The following is a 24,138-nucleotide window of genomic DNA, read 5'->3' as shown; positions in this document are numbered from 1 at the left end:
CATTGTTTATCCTTTCATTCATTTTCATTTCCAAGCAGTCTGTTATGGAGTGTCCTGTAATTACAGACTTCTTGATTTGATCAGAGCCCAAATTCTGAGTGATGGGTTCATTGGTGTGGCTCTAAATGAACTCTTTCCAAGGAGTTGGGGGAAGTATATTATAGTGGACTACCTTCCTGGCCCTCCTGAGACTCCCTTCACAGCGGTCAAGCTCAACATGGCAGAAACAAGAAGGATAGACTTAGCAGGAAACAATGATATGACTCAAACAGAGCCTGGAAAGCCCAGAAGTCTTGGCTGGGAAGAGTTATGTAAGTTACCCCAGTGGCTTGTGTGTGTTGGACGCTCTACAGAGGGCGGACCGGGGCCGCCAGTCCTCAGTGTGGCGGCTGGCGCTGTGCGGCGCTTCGGTGGATCTGTGGATCTATTCCTAGTGGTGTAATTAGAGGGACGCAGATGAAGTGCAGTGGCGAAGCGCTCTCTTTAACAGCTGCAATGTGTGTGTGCTTGTTTTCTTTCGCGTCTCGTCCTCTTCACCCGTCCTTAACGATCCTTGACTTGATTATTAGGTACGATGCCAAGGTCAAAATACACTCATGTTTTGATGGCAAAGATATTGTCCAACAACTTGTAGATTACTTTTGACTCTGTCTGGCACTAGATGGAGTGATTGACCCAGCTACCGTACAAGGCACCACCCTCTGCTCTTTGTTCCCTAAAACCTCTTTTTGCAGAGCTGCTCAGTTTGTAGAAGCAGAGCTGGAGTTCTGAATTTAAAGTCATGCTTGATTAAAATGACATATATAAGACCAGAAAATTAAGTTGGGTATCAAAACTGTTCATCACAGAAAATTGCTGTAATGTAAATATATGAAAATTAAAACTTATATTATTAGTACTGTTTAAGTATTTATTTAATTACACATATTCAAACACAAGCAGCATTTTGATGATGATTTGGCTGACATTTTGGATCATTTTGACCCCCCCCCCCCCCATTCTTGGCTCTCTCATTTATCATAGAGAACAAGTTCCAGTGCTTCCTTTTAAAAAGTATTTATCCTTTTTGAATTTTTACTTCTTTGTGATTTTATAAATCAATCATGGTCAATATAATTTGGCTTTTTTGACATTAAAAAAACTCTTCAATGTCAAAATTAAAACAGATTTATACAAAGTAATGTAAATTACACAAAAATATGTTATGTTAAGTAAGTCACTGCATAAATTTTCAGCCCCTTTAAAGTGACTGGCCTGAACAGGTCCAGCAAATTTGTGCCAATAGTCTCACAATTAGTAAAATAGGGATCACCTGAGTGCAGTGAATGTGTCTCAAGTGATTGTAGTATCAAGACACTTGTGTTTGGAAGGTCCAGTCAGCTGTTAATCAGTATTCTTGGCTACCATTACACCATGAAGACAAAAGAACACTCAAAGCAACTCTTAGAAGAAGTTATTGAAAAGTGTACATCAGAGAATGGATACATACAGTTTCCAAGGCACTGAACATTCCCAGGAGTTCATTTGAATCCATCATTAAGAAGTGGACAAAATATGGTACATGTGTAAATCTACCTTGATCAGGCCGTCCTCACAAACTGAGTGACCGTGCAAGAAGGAGTCAAGTGAGTGAGACCGCCAAGACACCTATGACTATACTGACGGACTTACAAGCTACAGCAGCTGAGATGTGAGAGACTCTGCATACAACTGTTGCTTGGTTCTTCACCAGTCAAAGCTTTAAGGGAGAGTGGCAAAGAGAAAGCCACTGTTGAAGAAAACTCATATCAAATCTTGACTAGAGTTTGACACAAGACATGTTGGAGAATCCATTGTCAAGTGGAAGGAAGTTCTTCGGTCAAATGAGACCAAAATGGTACTTTTTGGCCTTTAGAGAAGACACTATGTTTGGCAGGCACCAGCCACTGCACATCACCACAAACACACCATCCCCACTGTGAAGCATGGTGGTTGCAGCATCATATTGTAGGGATGCTCCTCGGCAGCTGGCCCTGGAAGACTTGTAAAGATAGAGGGTAAAAAAAATGTGTCAAAATATAGGCAACTCCTGGAGGTCAATCTTATTCAGTCAAGAGAGCTATGACCGGGGAGAAGGTTTATTTTCTAGTTGTGTGCAAGCCTATTTGAGACCTATCCAAACAGGCTCAGTGCTGTAACTTGAAGGGGGTGAAAATGTACGCAATCACCTATTTTCATTACAAATTTATTGTAATAAACATTGTAATAACTTTTGTAATAGCTTTTGTCAAAACAGCCAAATTATATTGACCATTATAATAACAATATTAATATTAATAATAATAATAATAATAATAATAATAACTTTATTTATATAGCACTTTTAAAAACATGGGTTTACAAAGTGCTTTGACAAGTGCAGAAGCAAGTAAAAAAACAAAGCAACAACCCAGACAAAAGACAAGAAACAGAACGTGACATGTAGACAGATAATAATTCATCTACATCGATAAAGAGCAACAATATAGAACCAGACCTAGATGACCTGTGATGCCATGCAAACTAAGACATCACAGACATCAATCAGAGTGCAGACATGAAACCATACTGCACAGCTAAGACATCATGAACATCATCAGTATGCAGGCAAGACACAGACATCAGTACCATAAAATGATAGGAACCCAGGCAATGCATTTATTATGCATTATTATGCAATTATTGATTCATAAAAGGGTAAAACATCCCAGGGGATGAAGACTGGCACTATTTGGGTGCTAGAAAGAAGTAGGCAGAGATTTCTAAAGAAAGAAACAAAATTTAAAGTGAAGTGGAACCAGAAATCAAACAAAAAAAGCAAAGATCCTTACACGGGCTTAGATGTAATAAGAGCTGAAAGCGTGTGTTAGGTTAATGATAAATCATCATACATTTAAGCCCCATATACAGGGAAATGATCTGCTGAAAATGCATTTGTTTTTTGTTTGCATTTTCAAAAATGATCTTCGATAAAGATTAGAGCCATGATGCACATGTGTAACAACTGCAGAGGCAGAGCATATTGTCAGTTTACATGACGATGAAGACAGTGCTGTTTTCAAAAGCACGCACTCTGAATACCACTTGAAATCATTGTGTTTTCAGCACCCAGAAGGGCATTAATGTGTCAAAACAGCCAAAGAGATACTTTTTTGGCTGAAAGTGTTGTCATGTAAATGTGGTGTTAATCTGCTACGGTCTTTATTTTCTTATGAATAATGGTGCAAGAAATTATTGTATTGCCTGTAAGACATTGCTCTATTTTAAGGTCATTTTATTTTGGGACTATAACATGTTTGTAAGCTGTTAGGCCTCGACTTCATCACTCCTCCAAATTTATTTTACATGCAGACTGAGGAGTGATGAGATATCTTAAATCCCTGTCAGAGCCTACAGATGGATGCTGGGGTGGAGGTTGGTTGAAAGCAAAAGTGCAGTAATGATTCAGGACAGAGTGGGGGAAGAGACCAGAAATCTTTGAGCTTAAATAGACCACCAAATTAGTCCTGTGACTTGCTTATGCCTGTCAGGTGTGAAAGCAGTATTCTCGAGTGTGACTGTCTGAACTCGCTACATTTGGTCACAGATAAGTCTTGGAAAGTTGAATGTTTGTAGATTTATGACTGTCTTTGGATAAAGCATAGTATTTAGTCTTGGGATGAGCTATAGGAAATTGCATCAGGCATTTCTTCCATTTAGTAGACACTAATTGAGCTAATGCATCTATTCAGGATTAAAATTATCCCTAGGATGCATCCCTAAACAGAAACACCACTTTGGCTCAAATCTACTCAAAACTTACAGAAATAGATGCTACAGCAGCAACTAGACTGTATTTTCTCTCGGTTTTGTCTCAGGGTGATGCAGCGGCAGTTTGCCTAACTTGTATGCCTTGGGAGAAGGTCCTCGGATATTACTGATTTGATTTGAAATTCCACCTAAAAGTATTGAAGTGCAAGATAAAAAAAAGTGCACGATTATACATCACTTGAAAGTTTTTTTTTTTTTTTAATCAAACAAGCCCTTAGTCTGCATGTAGTAAAACCAAACTAGTCTTACATCTTACAGCTCGTTCCTTGACCATGAACCAGTCATATAAACTTTATTTAAAGTGGAAGAGGATATAGTCCACTTCCATCCGTGTTCTGCAAAGAATCTCCAACACTACCTTTTTAAGTCTCATAAAGTCAGCAGGCTACCGCAGAATCAGAATTAAATTTTTGTTCAGCCATGTAAATGATCTGAATATGGAAGTTTTGAATACCCCATCAAAGCAGGAGTAATGGCAGATGAATCAAGACTGAATCCCTCCCCACACAGAACTGTCCCATAAACCATATCCCTGCTTTAGTAACAGGCCAGTCTAATGAATAGCCTGGCCCGTGGAGCCTGACCATTGAGGCAGCTGTGCTGTGAAGGCAGCTCTCCGTGGTGTAATAACTCCGACTCTCCGTCTCACTGATGTGTGAAAGAAACCAGGCCGTCGCCGAAAAACCCTGGACCCACACGCACATGTTGAACACGAGGGGAATTCCCACACACAAGCAGCTTCACTTAGCCGCACATTTATAGCCACACATTTAGCATGGATTGAGTTGTGTCTTCACACCAAGATAGTAATTAGCACTCACAGCCGGCTCTGATGTGATTTACAGCAGCTGCTCGGCAGGGCTCTCTGCCTTCTCTCTCTTGTTTTTTTTTTTTTTTTTTTTTTTTTTTTTAAAGATTTTGACTGCAGATCAGATGGGCTTGTCCTTCCACTCTGAATTAGGCTTGTACTGTGAGAAATGTTTTTAATGTTAAAGTTTCACAGATTGTAGTGAAAGTACAAGACCCAAAAAGACTGTGACTGTGTGAAAACATTACAGCTGATGATGCTGGTGATCATTCACAGCTAATGTCTTCAGATTTTTTCATTCAGAGCCCATGTCCACAGCTGATGTTTCCCTATTGGCACCAGAGGATTGACACAACCCTTGTTGTGCTCTGGATGTCCAGGGGCATATTACCAAGGGCATGGGAAAATAACCTGTTGAAAACATAACTATGTCTGCACCTTTAGGCAGAATAAGGACTTTATGTGGCAAATATACACAGCCTAGGATACTGTGCTGGTGGGCAGAAGGGTTGCCAAGACCTCGTCATGCTGTAGATGTCCCAAGGGCCCGAAAATTGCCGATGGTCTCTGGCATATTAGCAGGGGTGAAAAGGCCTGGATAAAAGAAATACTATGAAGCTTGATCTTGCTGTCGACATGTGTCAAGCTTGACTCTGGCTGTCCACCACTCCAGCCCTGGGTTGTGGTACATCAGGCCCTGTGATGTACTCTACATGCCAAAAACATATGCACATGACTGCATTTTATAAACACATGCCAATTAACCTTCTGTTACAAGTGGTGTTGGGAATACAATGGTTTGATTGACATCAATCAGTGCTGTAGACCCAGCTTTTCCTGTACCAGGTGGAGTGTTTGGGAATATTTTAGCCAGTTGACTTTGGCAACATCCACTCATCCTCCCTCAGTTTCAGTATGGTTTTCAAAAAGACCACTAAACCATAGAAAAACTGGTGATGTGTGCTACACACCAAAAACTGCAGTGACCACATGTACTCTCGGGGGATATCCATCTCCACCAAAACGTCCCATTTTTAAAAGTACTGAATATTAAAGTCATATTATGTACAGCATTTTAGTGAAACCAAGTCAAGATGAGGCTTCAGGCAACAAAAGCACATTATATTTGGAATGAAATAAGGAAAGATAAGTGGTTACATGGCCAGAGCTAAGGGGAGTAGCTGGCCAAGCCACTGACCATGACTCAGGGTCTCTGGGAAGCAGAGATGAAAGAGACTCACCCAATATCCCCCTGATGCTCGACACTCACCAAAACACAGCAGACACCTCAGCAGTGTGGAGTCATTCACAGCCCACACAGTGCGGTAACACACAGGTCATTTGTAACTCCTTTTCGGTATGTGTGTAGGTGGCCGGCTCGCAGGGGAAGTTGCTAAGTGTCTTGTTCCCATGGTTTGTTTATACTGGCAGCAGAGTTCATGGAAAGAGGTCAGAGAGATGTGCAATCTTGCCTTAAAGTTTTATTTCATTTTATTTTGATGACGAAACTAAAACTTTCTATTGCTTCCAGCTCAGCTTTTTTCAGGTTTGAAGTGTAAAAGCAATCATTTTCCCATAAATCAGTCAAAAAGATTATGGGGTAGAACAAACTGACAATGAAACTGATCTTTGAGCCTTAAGAGAGATGAATCGTTAATTAAACACTACTAAGTTTGTAGCGTTATTAGGGTTTATTACTGAAGGAGGAGCAGACACAACACAAAAACACTGAAAGGGTTAAGGTAACACAGCAAGATGAAATGGCACCACAATCTTTAAACCCTGAAACAAGTCAAACATTTGAATTATTATTACACAGCATCGCTGAAATGTATCAACGGGAAGACAGAAGACAACAGTGTCAGAAAATGTATTCTCACTGTTTTTCCAAAGCTTCTGGATGGCAGGGAAGGTCAAAGAAGCTGAGACGTTTTTATTAGTATGTGCATACATGCAGTAGTAGAAGACCCTGGCTTCAAGTGTGTATTGAACGTGCTCAAGCCTTGTCATGGCTGTACAGTGTGACATATATATGTCTCACGTCCTACAAGAAAATTGGTCTGTGCTAGGAGATTATTTCATCTCCTCACACCAGGGGGAGAAAGGGAGGTGTGTGTGTATGTGTGGGTGTGTGTGTGTGTGTGTGTGTGTGCCAAGCATGCTTATTTGACCTTAAACTTAACTTCAACCCGCCTCTCAAAGGCTTCAGATTCAACGTGGACTTGAGATTTGAGACTTGTGCCCACTCTTGTATTTTGTATCTGTGGCACATTATAAATTCAACAGAAATCAGTGTCTCACATTATGCATAACCCTCTGTGCATGGCAGGCAAGCAGCCACTGCTTACCCAATGGCGATGATGTCACCTGCTGCAGGTGATAGAAGAAGCTGTCTCAAGGCATACACTATACTGTGGTGGTCATGTTAAAGAGCAGCACTGCCTCAAACAAACTTTGAATGTGTTTATTAAGGCCCGTAGGCTAGACGATGTTAAATACGAGTATCAGTCAGCATCATTCATCATTCTCCTCTATCTCTCTCTGCATCTCCCTTGACCAACCACTTGTTTATTACACACAGTCTCAGGTTACAGTCAGTGAAATGAGAGAGGCAGTCAGCCTCTACGCTGTTGTCTAATTAAAGGGTTATTTAAAATGTAACACATTTTTCTCTTTATTGATAATGAAGAAAAATTGTTTTTCCCTGAATATCATTAGTTTTAACAGGAATGTTGAAACTGCAGTGTGTGCTCCAATTTTAATTGGCCTGCAGAAGATTCATGAAACAAGGCCCACATTAGAGCATGGAGCTTGTGCTGTACTATTGTAACACCATATTGTAACAACAATCCACATTCCGATAATATATACCATAGTAAGCCATTATTACATTATTACAGTGCATCTAAAATACAACAAAAATAGGTGAAAAGGCTGACAAACATAAGAAAACTGTGTTGCCATTGCATAACTCAAACAGCCTTACGAAACATTTAAAAATTCAATCTGACCTTGACTGAATTTATCAGAGTCCAGCATCTATTTGTCATCATGACTTGCATTGACAGCCTGGTGACTTTTTCACACATCTAAATGCATAAAAGCATCTTTATTAATAGTATTATGGGAGAGATTTAAATGCCTTTGTGGAACTTGATAGCTAGTTTTTAATGCATTCATGCTATCTGCACAGCTAATCAAGTCATCTTCATTCTGCCCCCTTTAGCTGGTCCTGCCATAGGACCCACTGCCACTTTTGTTACTTGAAACTGTAACCCAAAATTCTGTTTGTTTTCTGGTTTTGTTTGTTTTTAGTATAATGAAAATTTTGCAGTTTTGACTTTGGAGGGAACAAAATATATGATTAAACAAAGAGGCAGGATAGCAATTTTGGAGGACAACATGCAAACATTTAATTTCACTGTTTTGCTTTCATAATGTAAATGTTGGTGGATTTTTAAGGGTTTCAAGAAATGAAGACATTATAATAGGGAAACCAAATTTATTGAAGATATTTCCATGTAAGATAACAGGATACTTAAGTCAATATGTCAAGAAAATATCCAGAATTTACTTCTTTTCCAGCACAATAGAGTGAATTAAAGTATATGGACACTTCAGCCGAGATCTTCTGTATATGATAGATATTTTGCTGGAATTTTTTTTGGAAAACCAGTTCATGACCCTCTGAGGATAGCCTAGCAACCCACCAGTTGAGAACCACTGCTCTACATTATACAGTGCTAGCAAAAAATAAAAATAAAAAAAAGAAAAGGTCACATTTTGTTTTGCATTTGGTGCTTTAGTAAAGTCTTAACAACAGAAGTGGATAAACTCTGCCCATTTTATTAAGATGCTTTTTCCTCCCTGGACATTTGACCCTCTTTTAACACTGTAGAAGGCTAGGATGTCATCAAAACATTTGGACTTTGGATATTTAATCTTCTGTATGCAATACATGTCCTGACAATCTGGCACATCCATGTTGAGATATTTTGCTCTGAAAAAAACTGCAAGATTAAAAGGATAAACAGATCAACATCTTTATCTCAAGTCTTGAGAAGGATGGAATAATTAAATTAAATGCATACTTGTTTTTTATCCCCTCAAAGAAAACAGATGATCAGTTTCATGTCTGGCAGACCCTCCAGCTACTCGTTCTGCACGCATGTCAGCAGTGCAGTACACATTGCTGTTTCTGACTCATGGTTGTCAGCTAATTTGCCAGATGGCTCATAGTGTTGTAAGTTTGCCAGTGCCAAAATGTTGCTCACAGTTTTTATAATGAAGAAGGCTTGATTTAAACTTCAGGTAGTTGAAAAAAATCTGGGTTCCTCTAAACTGTACTCATTTCAGTCTTAGGATTATAGCTGATTACTCTTCTTTTCTTGTCACACAAACATTCTCCATTCATTTTTTTCTTGAACTCCAACAGACAATACTGGCACTGTGAAATCTCACCTATGACCAGCGGCTGTGAACGTTTAAAAGGATTTCATTAGTGAACAGAAGTGAACAGCTCTGTGAGAATTTTAAAGGAGACCATGAAAATACAAGGAGCTTACGTCTGCTGCCTCACTGTCTGCCTGTTTGCTCAGAAAGGGGATTAAGTGCTGATCACAGTCCCAAATTCTTTTTCAGGAGATTGTAGACGGGAGCAATTTGTTTTGGGGCTTTTTAAACATAGCATCAAAAGAGGCCTGGTGTTAAAGTTCCCTGTAAGCTGCTGTGAGAACATGTTTATGTTAGGTTCGAAAACCACTGGAAGAAAACAAGGTAAAAGCATTAGGATTCTCTGGGAGGTTTGGATTAGTGGTAATAAATTGGGGCTGTGGATTTGGTGGATGAAGTCTTTCAGGTGAAGTGGGAACTTCCTCAGTGCTCCCATTCATTCTGTCTTTTCACCATTCTGACGTACAATGAAATAAAGCCCCCCTGCCTTCTCTTTTGAAACAATTCCATCAGGAAGTGTGCAAAATATGTAAATGCTCCATAAAAACAGACTTAAGTAGTGTGTTTTCCTCTTAAGGTGATGAAAGAACAGGCCCCGAGCTCTGCCTCCAGAACAGTCACGCTTTGTGAACTTGACCGCTACGGTGCCTGCCCCTTGTGTGTTTCGGCATGACTTTAAAGCCAAGTGAGTTTTTCTCTTTTGAGAGAGCTGGTGCTCCAGCATAGTAATATCAAACTAATGGCTAGGTTAGCAGCACACACCTTTTACGTATCTATTAATATCTAAGTGCTCACAGGTTGTCTGCCTGTGGAGCGCATAGAAAAACATAACTGTTGGTTTCAGTCGCTGTACATCAAATGAACCGTAAGGACCTTTACCCCCGTTTCTTCTCTGTTGCTCTGTTTTCTTTGCAGCCCTTGGTCCCCTCCACCCAACTTCTTTTTCTTCTTCTCCCTGCTTGTGTCTTTATCTTCTTTTGCTCTGTTCGGGATTTCAGAGGCATTACTATGTAAGACTGACATTTTCAAAAACAACGTTTTTGGTAGATCTTTCTGTGATTTTAGTTGATGCATCATCCCGTAGTAATAGTTACTGCTATCACCTGCCATAATACCTTTGTTGTTGTAGATGACTAAATAGTCAATTGAAGAGATAAAAATGTTCCTATCAGTCATTTAGACAACTCATTATTAAAAAATAGGGCTAATGTTGAAGTTGAAAAGCCATTTGATTATATGGTTTCAGTAGAGCCCAAGAAATACAACACTTTGGCTGGTGTTAGCTGACTGTAAGTTTGGTACAAATACACAGTTATTTGTATGTAGTCAGGAGAAAAATATTGACAGCATGATTGGTTAAATGTCAGTTTAGTACATCGATACTGGAACAGATCCCACTTTTAAGCTCAGATACTGATCCAATACCTGGGCTTTGGGTTTCTGCCAATAGTGATACTAGTACCAATACAGATCTGATTTCAATTAATCTGATACCAGTGTTAAATTGATTACCTGTATTTCTCAGCGTGGCAACAGACAGAAAATTCTTGTAAAACAACTCCATGTAAGTAAATACATGTAAACGTAACTTTTTTTAAAAATCACAATCAGCCTCACAGTCTGCCACTGCCACTGTGACATCATCACTCAACCTCTGCTGCCACAGTGAACTGTACATTAGTAGCTGCACTGTATGTGCCTGTCAAAGTGTCATACACTGAAAAAAGCTTTTCATTGATGGCAGCTGAAATCAAGTCACTGGATCTGTTGAAATCTTCAGCCTATTGCACTATGCTGTGCTGTGATGTAACAGCTCCAGGTTTAAGTAGTAAAGCCTGTCGCTTTTACATGCATTAAATCTGCTAATAACTATTACCACACGCTCTTGTAGAGGCCAGGCAAAGCACTTTTAAACACTATGTACATCCTGGGAAACCATTCCATGGTTAGAAGTATTTTGTATCTTTTCGCCCATCAGATTTAATGACTTTGTTTTGTTTCATCCACTTTCTCTGTTTTTTTTGTTTGTTTGTTTGTTTGTTTGTTTTTTTCAAACTATTGGGGTAAACCACAGACAGCTTGAAGTGGGTACCTCTGGCACAACTTCACCAACTTCCAAGGTGCTTTTTCAGCATGTAGCTTTCATCTGGGTCATCAAAACCACTTTGTAAGCAACATTTAAATAGGGTAGTGTCAAAAAAAAGTTGAAAAAAAATCAAAATGATATTAAATTACATAAATGTAATCAATCAGAAGCAGCCACATATGTATACCAGCCAATGGGGTGACTACCACAGACAGAAAATGAGCTGTGAATGAATTTCATCTGGTCATGGGAGTAGTTGATGTAACACAAAATGCCTCCAAAACCTCTTAGCCTTTGCTGTTAGCATCCTTAATGCTTTGCACAGGCCTAATTGAGAACCTCAAGGCCTCAAGGATCAGCTCATGATCACCAATACCCAATCTAGCTATTCAAATCAGGAGCAGAAGAATATTTGAAACTCAGCTTGGAGCTGGGGAGGAGTGTTTTCAAGGTAAAACCAGTTTAATTCAAAGTGGAAAACTGAATTATCAAATCTACCTGGATAACATTTCAAAGGGCCAGCGACCCTTTCTGTTGGTGAGTATACACATCAAGTTAATTTCTGTTATTTAACATAACAGTGTTGGAAAAGACATTTAGAGAGGCCCAAAAGTAGGTTTTCAGAAAATGAGAGAAATTTTTTCAGTCCTCCAACTTTACCAAATCTAAAAGAAAAGGGAAAATATTGACCGTATCATTATTTTCAAGGATCTCAAACTCTTATACCTATCTTTGTGAGAATATGTGATGAAGGTTGATGTTTTTCAAGTGTTTCCTTGTTCTTATGCTTGGACATATAAGATCACTTTAGTGAGTAACTCCTATTTTAAAACCAAGAAGATAATAACACATTCAGACTCTCAGTAAATTCTCAGATGAAAAATATAGGCTTAGGTTATAATCAGTTTAACAGAAAAGTAATTAATCACACTTCTGGCCCTCTTTTCTGTAAAGACGGGGTTGACTTTGGCTTGTTAGCATCCCACTAACCCTGAGGTCTTCTCTGCTGCCCACTGGAAATAAAACTGCTTATAAATTAGTGTGGTGATTTGGTGGTGAGAGGATTAGTAGGGCGTTTTCCTCCTTCCTTCAATTAGCACTATAGCCACAATTGCACTGAGAACACATACCTATTAATCTATTTCTTAAGTAATGTAACCATCGGAATATTTTACAGATTGAAGGCCAAACCCTTGGCAGTACACTTAGGATGGCTCCTTGAAAACATTTAAGAGATCAGAAGGAAAAAAATAGAAATTCACAAATGCTTGAGATGGATTGGTGTGATGGAAAATTGTTAAATGATCCTGAATAGATAGTTTCAGAATATGGCACTCACACTTCATATCCATATACTGTACAATATGCAGAGTGAATCTGAGTTGTTTATCTCCAGCATATTTGTACATTTACAGATAAACAGGGACCCCTTTCTCTTTCCTTCATGCACCCGCCCAATTGGCAGCCTAGAAGACAAGTGGTGGTCCTACGATGGATACTCTATCATTTGTGTGTTGAGCTCATTTGCTCTGAAGTTCATGCATGCTGGTAACAGTAAAGCTATCTGAGTCGCTGAAGTACTCCATCTTGTAAGCTTTATTCCTTCCACATGGTTATAATTTGAGATTTTCTCCATTTTCAAAGCTTTTTGGAGCCTGGTGTTGTTAATTAAAACGTGGACTAGTTTTGTTGTGGCCTTTCGTGTTGCCAAGCAGGGAAATCACCGCCCTCTTTGTTGCTCCCTCTGTTTCTGTCTTTGCTTTTCCCTTTCTCTGTCTCTCTCTCCTGCTCCCGTGTCCCATCTGCCTTTGTCAAAGCTAGCCCAACCACTTTGTAAATGAAACATCCTTGCTGTATTAATAGGACTGAGCAGATGTTTTCTGTTTGGGTGGTCAGAGATGGGACACTAAAGCCTGCAGCAAAACAAAACAAAAAGATTTCTTTTTTTTTTAAAGGGCAGAAAGCAAAAGCAGATATTTATGGAGATGATTATATCACTTCCCTTATGTCCCATAAAGGCGCATGTCTCGCACACATGGCAAATTAGAGGTCATCCCTTCCAGTTTAGCGCACGTCTAAGGGCGTGTGCCAGCGATTTTGGTACTAAAACATTGTAAATAACACTGTAACCTCTGGGACGAGGTGTTATAAATAGGATGTGTCAAACCCTGCTCCAGCCAGCCTCTGGTTTCCCCGAAACCCTCTCTTTTCACCCGCCGAGCGGCTCAGCTACTTTTTAATTTGGCCTTCCCGCGGGCTAACCGACTGACGCCTCACGGCGAGGGCCTCTGTATTTCAACAAGGCCACAAAACCCCCAGTCCTCCAGTGCTGCAGCTCTGCAGCCTCTCTAAGTTGTTGCTTTTTTGGAGCCTAGACTTCACCATCAGCAGAAGAGAAAGGCCGGCCCTGGCCAGAGTACAGCGGCCAAGTCTCATCTGTCAGAAAACCCAGGGGCCAGACTCTCCAGCCACCAGGTGGGCGGGGCTGACCAAAACAGAGAGAGGAGGAAGAAAGAAAGAAAGAGTGGAGTGTTGGGGAAAGAGGGTTCGAGAGCGAGAGGAAGCTCCCAGATAAACAGACCGCAGCGCCTCAACTCCTAATCACCCTGCGCTTCCGTTTCCAGACTCTATAATTAGAAGGGCCCCGTCCCTTTTTTCTCTCTATTCCCAGTTGACGCAAATGCTTCTTGTGGCTTGGCACCTCGTTTGGGGCGTGGGTTTTCAAGAGTTTACAGGCCCTGGGCCTTAGCTCTATGGCTTTCTGGTCGCTCTGATACAGCATGAATAGCTAACCACCGTCTTAATGCACACTTCACTACTTTGCTCCCTCCACCTCTGCTAATCTGCATGACCCCATCACTCATACACTTTTCTTTTCTTTTCACCCTACCGTCCTTGTCATCTCTAAATATAACTTTTCTTTAGTCATACATGAATATAGAAAAAAATCCTTTCAACTCTGAGTGAATGTGCAAAAATTCTGCGCACACTTGTTTTTTCTGTCTGGACAGGGAGTGTTTTCCATCTCCTCTCACACGTGTTGCTGGATTCTTTTAATCTCTTGCCATTTCAGCCTCCTCTTTTCACATTTGACATGCCACCCAATAAAGCCCAGCCACTTATTAAAACCTACTGCAGCCTCCACATGAAAGATTCCAAGAGGAAAAACCCTAAAGAAAAATACTAATTACTTTAATATCATTTATGTCTGGGAGTCATCAAAAAGACTGACCTTTTTTCAAATCTTACACTCTATCAGCGGTGCGTGGCCAACATTTTGAGTTACTACCTAATCTCAGGGTTTGTTTTCTAACGTCTCTGAAGGCTTCTGGGGATGGGTTTTGGGTTTCGCTTGAAAAGCACTGCTGTGTTTTTTTCTAACCAAGCCGGTTTAGATCTGGGTTTGTTCTGGTGTGGTTTTGTTGAGCTTGTTGTTTATAGTGAGGGCCTATACTTTCTGCAGTTTGACGAGCTTCAAATAAAATGCGACCAAATGAATGGGCCTGTCAGTGGGGGTTACACTTGTACTGAGCTGTGGTTCAGTGTCTCGGTGCATCTCGACATACACATGCACACCCATAGCCGTCTAACGATGTATGAAAACATAGATCCTCTCTTTTACAGACAGTCATCATCTTGTCTGTCCTTGAAGTAGCACACGACTGCAACTCTACTTTTAACCAAACCGAGCGATCAAGGCGAGTGGAGGCTCCGTTTTATGGCAACGACAAATGATAGCTGGCTCTGTTTTAATGGGCTGGTTTGTTTGTTTTAAAGGCGTAGTAATTCTTTCTTGTTGTTGAGCATGCGTCTTCAGCAGTTGAGAGTGTTGGCTGCCCCATGTGAGCTACTGGATAAAATACAATTATTGTTTTACTTTGTCTGTTATCAGTTTACGGCTTTACAAGTGACAAATATGACGTAACACATCGAAACACCTAAGAGCATCTTTGGTCTACTTGTGCAGAAAAGCAAAGAGGAAGATTTTCTTTCCAAAACATACTGTTTACAAGGTGTTCTGGGTTGTCTCTTGGTTAAGTGATGCATCCATCATATTTTTTCCAAAAGTCTGCTTAAAGTCAAAGATGAACTCTTTAGAATTTTTTGCAAAAATGTGATGTCTTAAAAGAATGCATTTGTCTTCACATTTCATAAGCTAAATGTATTAAAAACTTAAAGAAATGTGTCTTTGAATCAAATGATAATTTGTTGATGCTCTTCAGCTCAAAGATCAACTTCACATTTATCCTGGATAGGCATTCCTGTAGCCATTGTTCTATTTATATCATTCAGGGATTATTTCAAATCTATGGCAATCATCATCATCACTTTTTACCTCCGCCAAGGAGGTTATGTGATCAGCAGGGTTTGTTAGTTTGTTTGTTAGTTAGTTTGTTTGTTAGAAACATAACTAAAAAAGATTTTGATGAAATTTTCAGGAAATGTCAGAAATGGCATAAGAAAGAACTGATTAGATTTTGGGAGTGATCCTTATCACCGTCTGGATCCAGGATTTTTTTAAAGGATTCTGTAATATTGGGAGATAGTGCTGATGGCGGAGGTCTGCGCTCTTTGAGTGCTTTTCTAGTTAACATATGTGGCACTCCTTGAAATAAAGACAAGAAAAAGCACCTCATAAACCTTTAAGACACTCTCTGTTTCAATATTTAAAGGCATTTATCAATGTGGCATGGCCCTTACTACCTTTAAAGGTAATGTTAGTTAATTATACGTTATTATTTCATAGCGTGGTGAATGTGCAGGTCACAACTTGTCCATGAGAGCGTTTTGGAGTTGTTGGATTGTGTATTTGATGAGTTTGATGAGGGAAAGTCGGAAATATTATATGTCTCCGTAGCGTTAGCTGAGCAGCTTGCACCTCAGCCCCGCCGTTCTAAAAACAGCTTGCACTGAAAATGAAAGGTAAAAAACCTACTCCTCAGACTATGGGGATTATGGCAATGGGCAAATTTGCCAAAATGTTAAAGTATCCCTTTAAGCAAACTTCATTGGAGTTCAGCTTTAAAGAAGATGTTAAACAGATGTAAAGGAGACAGGATGCCCATTCGGTGCTTTGTCTTTCCGTGTTTTCTGTTTAAATTTTATTTTTTAACACTCTGAGGCCAAGTAACTTACTTTTTTTCCTATTGAAGCTAGTCGTTTTGGGATGCTATCCATGCCTTGAAATTCCTTACAGAAGCCTATCTAGTGAGCTGGAACTTGGCTGACTTTTCAGGATATTTAAAGATTAAACCCACACCAGTTAATTTGTAATTGAACATCTTTTAATCCACTTTTTATTCAATTTTTGATTGTTTCTGCAGCTATCTTTAAATGCTAATCACCATATTGTATGCCACGATGTTTTGTGACTGGACTGTGACAGCAAATAACAATGTTTTCCGTCATCAAGTCATGCTTTGTCAAAATGTGCATGTCTTAACACTTAAATCATGTAGGAGCTAGCCTCAATAGAGATAATGGAGAGAAAAAAATACCTGTGATGTGGCCCTCTGTGTCCATGTCGACAGGAACTTCTTTGACTTATGGCACAAGTAGCATCATTATAAAAAAGTGCAAGGACTCTTTTGTTAATATGTGAATATTGAGAAGACTTTATGTCAAATAATATTACTTTTTCACTATTTGGTCCCCAAGAGATGGAAAAAAAAAGGTTTGTGCAAAAAAGGTCTTAGTCAATATTGTTGACTGTGTGTCACAGATTGAAAAAAATTTTTTATTTTTGATTTATGCTCAATTTTTTCTTTAGTCTTTATAGTGCCATAATTGTTTTATTAATCAAAGTGACATTACTGCAGCACACATATATTTTTAAAGCCCAGGTTGTCCTGAAAATGGATGTTTAGAGCTTGACTGTGCACCACAGGGTTGATGTTTACAACCTTTTTAAGGTAGTAAGTCCAAGCAAGGCAAAAATCATACATTTTAAGAAGAAATTTAATGTCAATTAAACATATCTTCATTTTATCATAACATTTAACTATTTTTGCAATTAGCACAGTCTTGTAAAAAGCGTTAATAGGTTAATAGTCAAAACAATTGTAAAGGTGTTCTGAATCCTTATCCTTTCAGTCTGGTTTAGTACACAGTTGTCCAGAAGACTCTCACCAGGTAAGTCACAGAAGGTCACTGCTGAAAGGGCTGGCTGTTCATAGAGTGCTGTATTAATGGAAAGCTGACTGGAGGAGAACAGTGTTTCAGGTCATTGTGCACAAGCAACATAAAAAACCCTAACCTTAAGATTGTCAAGCACATGCTGATTTAGGGTCTTGAAGGCAGAGTGGACTTAGGATGGAGTCAGTGCGTCAAGTGTCCAGGAAATGGGCAACATGTGTTGCACTAGGGATTATGTCAGAAGCATCTTTTCTGGGCTAAAGAAAAGAAAAAGAACTAGACCGTTGAACAGGGGTCCAAATGCCTTTTTTTAGATGACAAGAAATATGCATTCATTTGGAAATCAAGGTCTCAGGACTAACGGAGGAGTGGAGAGATACAGAATTGGAGTGGTGTGAAGTTTTCACAGTGACTGATGATTTAGGGCTCCATGTCTTCAGTTGGTGTTGGTCCTCTGTGTTTTATAAAGTCCAATATCAACACAGCCATCCACCAGGAGATTTTACAGCATTTGATGCTTCTGTCTGCTGACAAGCCTTAGAGATGCTTATTTCCTTTTCAAACATGGCTTGGCATCTGTTTAGAGTGCCAAAACTACAAGTATCTGTTTTGCTAAACATTGTATTAATGGGCTTGATTGGCCTGCCAACTGGCCTGATGAGGGTCAAGAGGAAATGGGAGACGCCAGACCCAACAACACAGGTAAGATGAAAGCCACTGTCAAAGCAGCCAGGTCTTCCATAACACCTCAGCAGTCACAACCATGACACGTGGATGCAGTAATTCATGCAAAAAGAACTCCAACCAAGTGCATAAACGGACATACATTTTAGAAAGTCTGCATTTCTGTGATATAAATCATTTATTTCTTCAATTGTTTCAAACACCAGGGCTCAAAATATTTCTCTTTATATGCAATAAATCCAGAATAGACTTTCTGAGTAGAACTTTCAGAAAAAATAGAAAGACTTTACCACAGTATTCTAATAATTTTACCTACACCTCTTCAATTATACACACTTGAGGGAAAATACAGCTACTTAGCTATGTCTTTTTCGATTTTTACATGTAAAAGCATAAAGCCAGTAAACTGTTGCCATATTTTACGGCACTAAAATCTTACATTTCTAATTCATAACAAGAAACATAACAATTAACTGCAAAGACACAAGAAGCAGTAGAAAAACAAACTCAATGATAAACATGGCACCTCAAATGGAAAGTATCATACAACAGAACACTCAAAATAGAAAGCACAAGATCATCCGGGACTTCATGTCTGAGCCCTTCATGTTTAATGAGAAGCAGATATTTTCTGAAAGGAGATAATATGTTCTACAAATATCAGTAAAAAGCACAACTTATAAAAACTAAATGGAGCAAACTGTTTAGGTTTATTAAAACTAAGTTAATATATTTTAAAAATTACACGACAAACCATGAGCAATTTTGATGATGTTAACCTGTTTATTTTTAAAGCCAGCTACCTCTGTTACTCCTGATGCTGATGACTGTCTATGTGTGTGTTTTAGGGATGCTGCTGGTGACCGCAGACACTTTGGGCCATGATTTTCACGTCTTCCAGGTTCTCACCCACCCATGGGCGTCATCGCAGAGCGCTGTGCATCATCTCTACACCCTGCACCGTGGGGAGACTGAGGCCAAGGTCTGTGATACACCAGTGTTAAATTCATCGACTAAAACTATGACTAAAACTATTCGTCGACAGCCTTTTTTCCCATGACAAAAACTAGACTAAAACTAACAAAAAAAGATCTCTGATGGATAAAACTGACAAAAACTGAGTTTAGTTTTTGTCAAGATGACTAAAAAGGAGACTAAAATGTAATTTAGTTTTTGTCAGACATTTGAAATCCATGATATTTCCTCCACTGAGGGTAAATCTATTAAAAAAACAATTCATCTGTATCTGTTCTGCTTCTCAGCAGTAGAAAGCAAGGACTCCAGGTTTAGCAGAGTGCAGAGAACACAATACCATGATTTGGTACCAGATTTAGGCAAGAAAATAAATGCTTGGACTAAAAATAAAGACTAAAATGTGAGGACTTAAAATGTTTTGAGTTTTTGTAGACTAAAACTAAAAAGGATAGAAATGACTCAACTGTGACTAAAACTAAAATGCATTTAATTTAAAGAGTAAAACTAAGACTAAAATTAAATATAGCTGACAAAATTAACACTATGATACACAAACTCAAAAATATGCTCATACTACTTTTTGAGAAGTTGGTCTAAAATCAGACTAGTTTCTAAAGAGGGAAGTTTTAGAATATATTTTAGCATCCAAAAACACCAAAACAAGATTAAACTTTATTAAAGTTTAATCTTGTTAAAATAATATTGAAATCCAAATCCATACTGTATGTAAGAGACAAGATATAATGTGAGCTTTAAAAGTATTTAAACCAAGGATTCTGCTTGCTTTACATTAAACCCAAAACTCTTAAGCATGACCTAAAAAATACTTAAGATTAGTACATAAAAATCAAGTACTTCTTCGTTACCTTGTTTTCGATTTCAGGGAACAGATGGCCTAGTGTTTCAGTCACGCCCCATGTATTTCCCCATGTGTTTCCCCATGTGTTTCATGTGATCCAGTTCATCAGATTGCAAACTGTCTTTTTCTGTATATTTTGCAGACAGATAAATGTGAAATGGAAATCTATTTTTCATAGGCTATAATTGCAAATATCTGTTTTAAGCAGAATATAATGTTAGATAGAATCATGCTGTTAATTTTGGAAATGACAATATGCATCTTTTTTTATTTTTAAACCAAACCTCGGCCTCATAAACACTTGCACACTTGGAGGACACCTGGCACTGTAGGCTACTAGCTAAGACATGGGGAATTCAAGGCTTGAGTAGCCGAACTTTTTCTGTGGAAAAATATATTAAAAAAATCAGCATACATCTTAATTATACCAAGACTGAGCTAGCAAATTATGTGCTATGAAACTTTGGTGCCATGCTACGACTTTGATGATGAAAGGGAAATTATTGGAAAAAAAAAAAAATAAATTTGCAAAACTATCAAGGGGTTGACTGATAATGGTTTTTCAGGGCTGATACTGATACCAGTTTGTAGTTGATGAGACTGATAACTGGTATTTGGAACCAATAAGAAAAACAAAATGTACTTAATGTGGCAGAAGTAAAATTACGTGACCAAAAAGTTAAGGAAAATAAACTGTTCAGTCCTAGCTTTATCAACATGAGAAATGTTGATAAATTTTCCTAAATATTAATGCAAATGACAGAATATTTTTCAAGTCATCAGCCATTAGAGCATAATTCAGATGTTTTTGAACAAACTTCATAATGACAAAAATTATTTAAAAAAAAATAAAAACCTCAAAATGCACTGTTCCACATTATTAAGCACAACAGCTTTTTAAAACATTTTATAGGTTGTAAAAAACTGAAAATGGTCATTTGTAGAAATTGCAGCATCAGGGGGTCATATTTACTGAAATCAAAGATATTTCAATCAAAAACATCTTAACAGGCCAAGTTCCATGTTAACATAGGAGCCCTTCTTTGATATCACCTTCACTATTCTTGCATCCATTGAACTTGTACGTTTTTGGAGGGTTTCTGCTCGAATTTTTTTTGCAGGATATCAGAATATCCTCCCAGAGCTGCTGTTTTGATGTGAACTGCCTCCCACCCTCATAGATCTTTAGTTTGAGGATGCTCCAAAGGTTATCAGTAGGGTTGAGGTCAGGGGAGGATGGGGGCCACACCATGAGTTTCTCTCCTTTTATGCCCATAGCAGTCAATGACACAGAGGTATTCTTTGCAGTATGAGATGGAGCATTGTCATGCTTGAAGAAAATTTTGCTACAGAAGGCACAATTCTCTTTTTGTACCATGGAAGAAAGTGGTCAGTCAGAAACTCCATATACTTTGCCAAGGTCATTTTCACACCTTCAGGGACCCTAAAGGGGCCTATCAGCTTTCTCCTCATGATTCCGGCCCAAACATGACTCTGCCCCCTCCTTGTTGACGTCCCGGCCTCATTGGGACATGGTGGCCATCCACCAACCATCCACTACTCCTCCATCTGGACCATCCAGGGTTGCATGGCACTCATCAGTCAACAAGACTGTTTAAAAATGAGTCTTCATGTATTTCTTGGCCCACTGCAACCATTTCTGCTTGTGAGCATTGGTTAGGAGTGGCTGAATAGTAGGTTTATACATGACAGCAAGCCTCTAGAGGATCCTACACCTTGAGGTTGGTGGGACTCCAGAGGCACCAGCAGCTTCAAACTCTTGTTTGCTGCTTTGTAATGGCATTTTAGCATCTGCTCTCTTAATCTGATGTATTTGTCCATCAGAAACCTTCCTCATTATGTCTTTATCTGCACAAACCCATCTGTGCTCTGAATCAGCCACAAATTTCTTCACAGTACAATGATCATGCTTAATTTTTCCTGAAATATCGAATGTTTTCATTCCTTGTCCAAGGCATTACACTATTTGACACTTTTCAGCAGCAGAGATTTCCTTTTTCTTTCCCATATTGCTGAAACCTGTGGCCTGCTTAATAATGTAGAACATGTGGAAAAGTGCATTTTGAGGTTTTTATTTTAAAAAAAATAATAGTTATCATTACAAAGTTTGTTCAAAAACATTTGAATTATACTCTAACTGTTGATGACTTTAAAAATATTATGACTGTCATTTGCATTGATATTTAGAAAATCAGAGAAAAATGTTGTTTGCATAATAATGTGGAACGCAGTATAGTCTTATGACATCTAGCCAGTCAGAATGAGTAGTATACAGGGCATTTGGTGGGACACTTTTTTATTAATCAACTGTATCAATTATTGGTAGAATAAAATGCCAATACCAATAATCACCCAAATGTCCAATAATCATCCCCAGTAATCAGTCAGGCTGATAATCAGTCAACCTCTAATGCTGTCCTTCTTGTCGAGACAGATTTATTGAACTATAACTTATGAAATAAATTGTGTGCCCTCACAGATTTTCAGAATTTTGTATAGCGGTGTGTTGTAAGCAGTTGTGAGTTTCAACTCCTTTTGTCACAAGCCCTTGGTCTGAATTTGGCTTAACAAGTGAGTGCATTTTTTTAAATAACTTGTTATATAGTTTTTGTTTGTTTTGTTTTAATTTGTTGAATTTTCATTGACATAGAATAAAAAAGAAGGCTATGTCTTTCATAATAATGATTTACAACAATAACAGTAGAAGGGTCAAAATGCTTTTTCTAAAAGTAATGTTCATTGAAAAAAATAAAGCATCACATTTTCATCTATAGTACATTGTGGTCACTGTTAGTTTTTAAAGCCCCTGGAGAAAGTACACACTATCTTCTTTTATTCAGTGGAAGACATAACACTAATAGGAAGAAGTTATTGACCGTATTGCAAAAATCAAAACTAGCAAATATGAATAAGTTGATAACTGCAGCCATCACTAATAAGGATATCTCATGCCTCTCTCGAATGTTTCTTAATGTGCAGAGATTTTCAGTGCAAGTGCTTACTCAACAAAACTACTTCAGGCCTTGTTCGGTTCAGGATTATTGACAGGGAAAACAGATGATCACACACACACACATGCACACATTCTCACAGTTAATGTATGACCAAACGGCAGGTCCGCTGACCGGCTGCACACTGAGTCTGCTTTGATCCGGCCCCGTTGTAAACACTGAGAGCCGGCCTCAGCCAAGTGCTCAGGCCAGAGGTTATCAACACACACTCACACACACACACTCTCAGAAGCACAGCCGAGAGTGATAAAGTCTTCAGTTAGGTGGGTGGAGAGACGCCTTATCTGTCTCCAGCGGCCAAACATGCGACTGGCTGTCAGTGACCCGAGGCCAGGTAAACAGACCTGCAGCTGATAACAGCTGTGAGGGACTGAAGGAGAGCAGAATGTGGAGAGAGCGGAGCCACAGGGCAAACTGGAGAGTGCTGGACTCTAAAGTTACAATGTAAAACTTGACAAACCTGCACCTGCAGCTACGTAGAGAGGGTTGATCCCTTCAGAAACTGGGCTACTGTTGGCCCTCTGCATGATCCAGATTTCATTTACTCTGTCAATAGAAACCTGGTGTCGACATTCTGCATGAGAAATTTGATTTCCTCAGGAGATTATCTTCCTGAGAAGCTGATGGCTTGGCATGATACCTGTGTGTCTGGGTTTCTAATCATCTTTTTACACTCTGTCATGTTTAAGACTCTCTGAATATTTCAGCTGTCACATATAAGTTTAAGGAATACAGTTTTGGATTCAAATGAGACTAGAGCAACCATGTTTTTTTTTTTTCTCAAATTCAAGCATTTGTAGGTTTGGGTAAAATAACACTGTCAAATTTAGAAGGTATTTTCCTTCTATTCCAATAAATATTCTCATTGAAGTCCCATAATTTCAGAAAACATTGACTGGTTAAGATAAAAACAGAGGTACTGTGTTTTTCAGACCTAAAATAATGTAAAGAATCAAGCTCACATTTCAAATTCATTTTTAAACATCAGACTACTGATTCTTTCAGTCAGGCAGAGTTTAGCAAACAGTATTTGATGGCATACTCCTGATTTTTCACTTACAGCTTTTATGTGTCTTGACACTTTCTCAAGCATCCTATCATATTGGTAAATGTAGTGCAAAATTTCAAACAGATTAACTTTGTTGATTTGGGAATATCCAGTTTTTTCTTGATCCCAGTAAGTAGGAAGAGTTGTACCTTCTGGAAAAAAAAAACATGGCCACCACACATGCAGAGATGCTGAAATAGGCCAAATTTAGATTGGTCTCTTGATTTTTTC

The 24,138-nt window shown here is 38.8% G+C and overlaps 1 protein-coding gene across 3 annotated transcripts in view; it reads left to right on the top strand.

Moving 5' to 3' along the window:
• Positions 1-24,138, top strand: part of bcas3 (BCAS3 microtubule associated cell migration factor) — a 552,832-nt gene that overhangs the window by 76,906 nt on the left and 451,788 nt on the right. For all 3 annotated transcript variants that reach the window (XM_041803667.1, XM_041803675.1, XM_041803683.1), the window contains exon 14: positions 18,842-18,975. In XM_041803667.1, the coding sequence (XP_041659601.1) occupies positions 18,842-18,975 (134 nt within the window). The remainder of the gene's footprint in view (positions 1-18,841; positions 18,976-24,138) is intronic.

Source organism: Cheilinus undulatus, linkage group 2, assembly GCF_018320785.1.
Source record: "Cheilinus undulatus linkage group 2, ASM1832078v1, whole genome shotgun sequence".
Lineage (NCBI taxonomy): Eukaryota > Metazoa > Chordata > Actinopteri > Labriformes > Labridae > Cheilinus > Cheilinus undulatus.
Note: the sequence above shows the minus strand (reverse complement) of the source record. Positions and strands in the feature narration are given on the sequence as shown.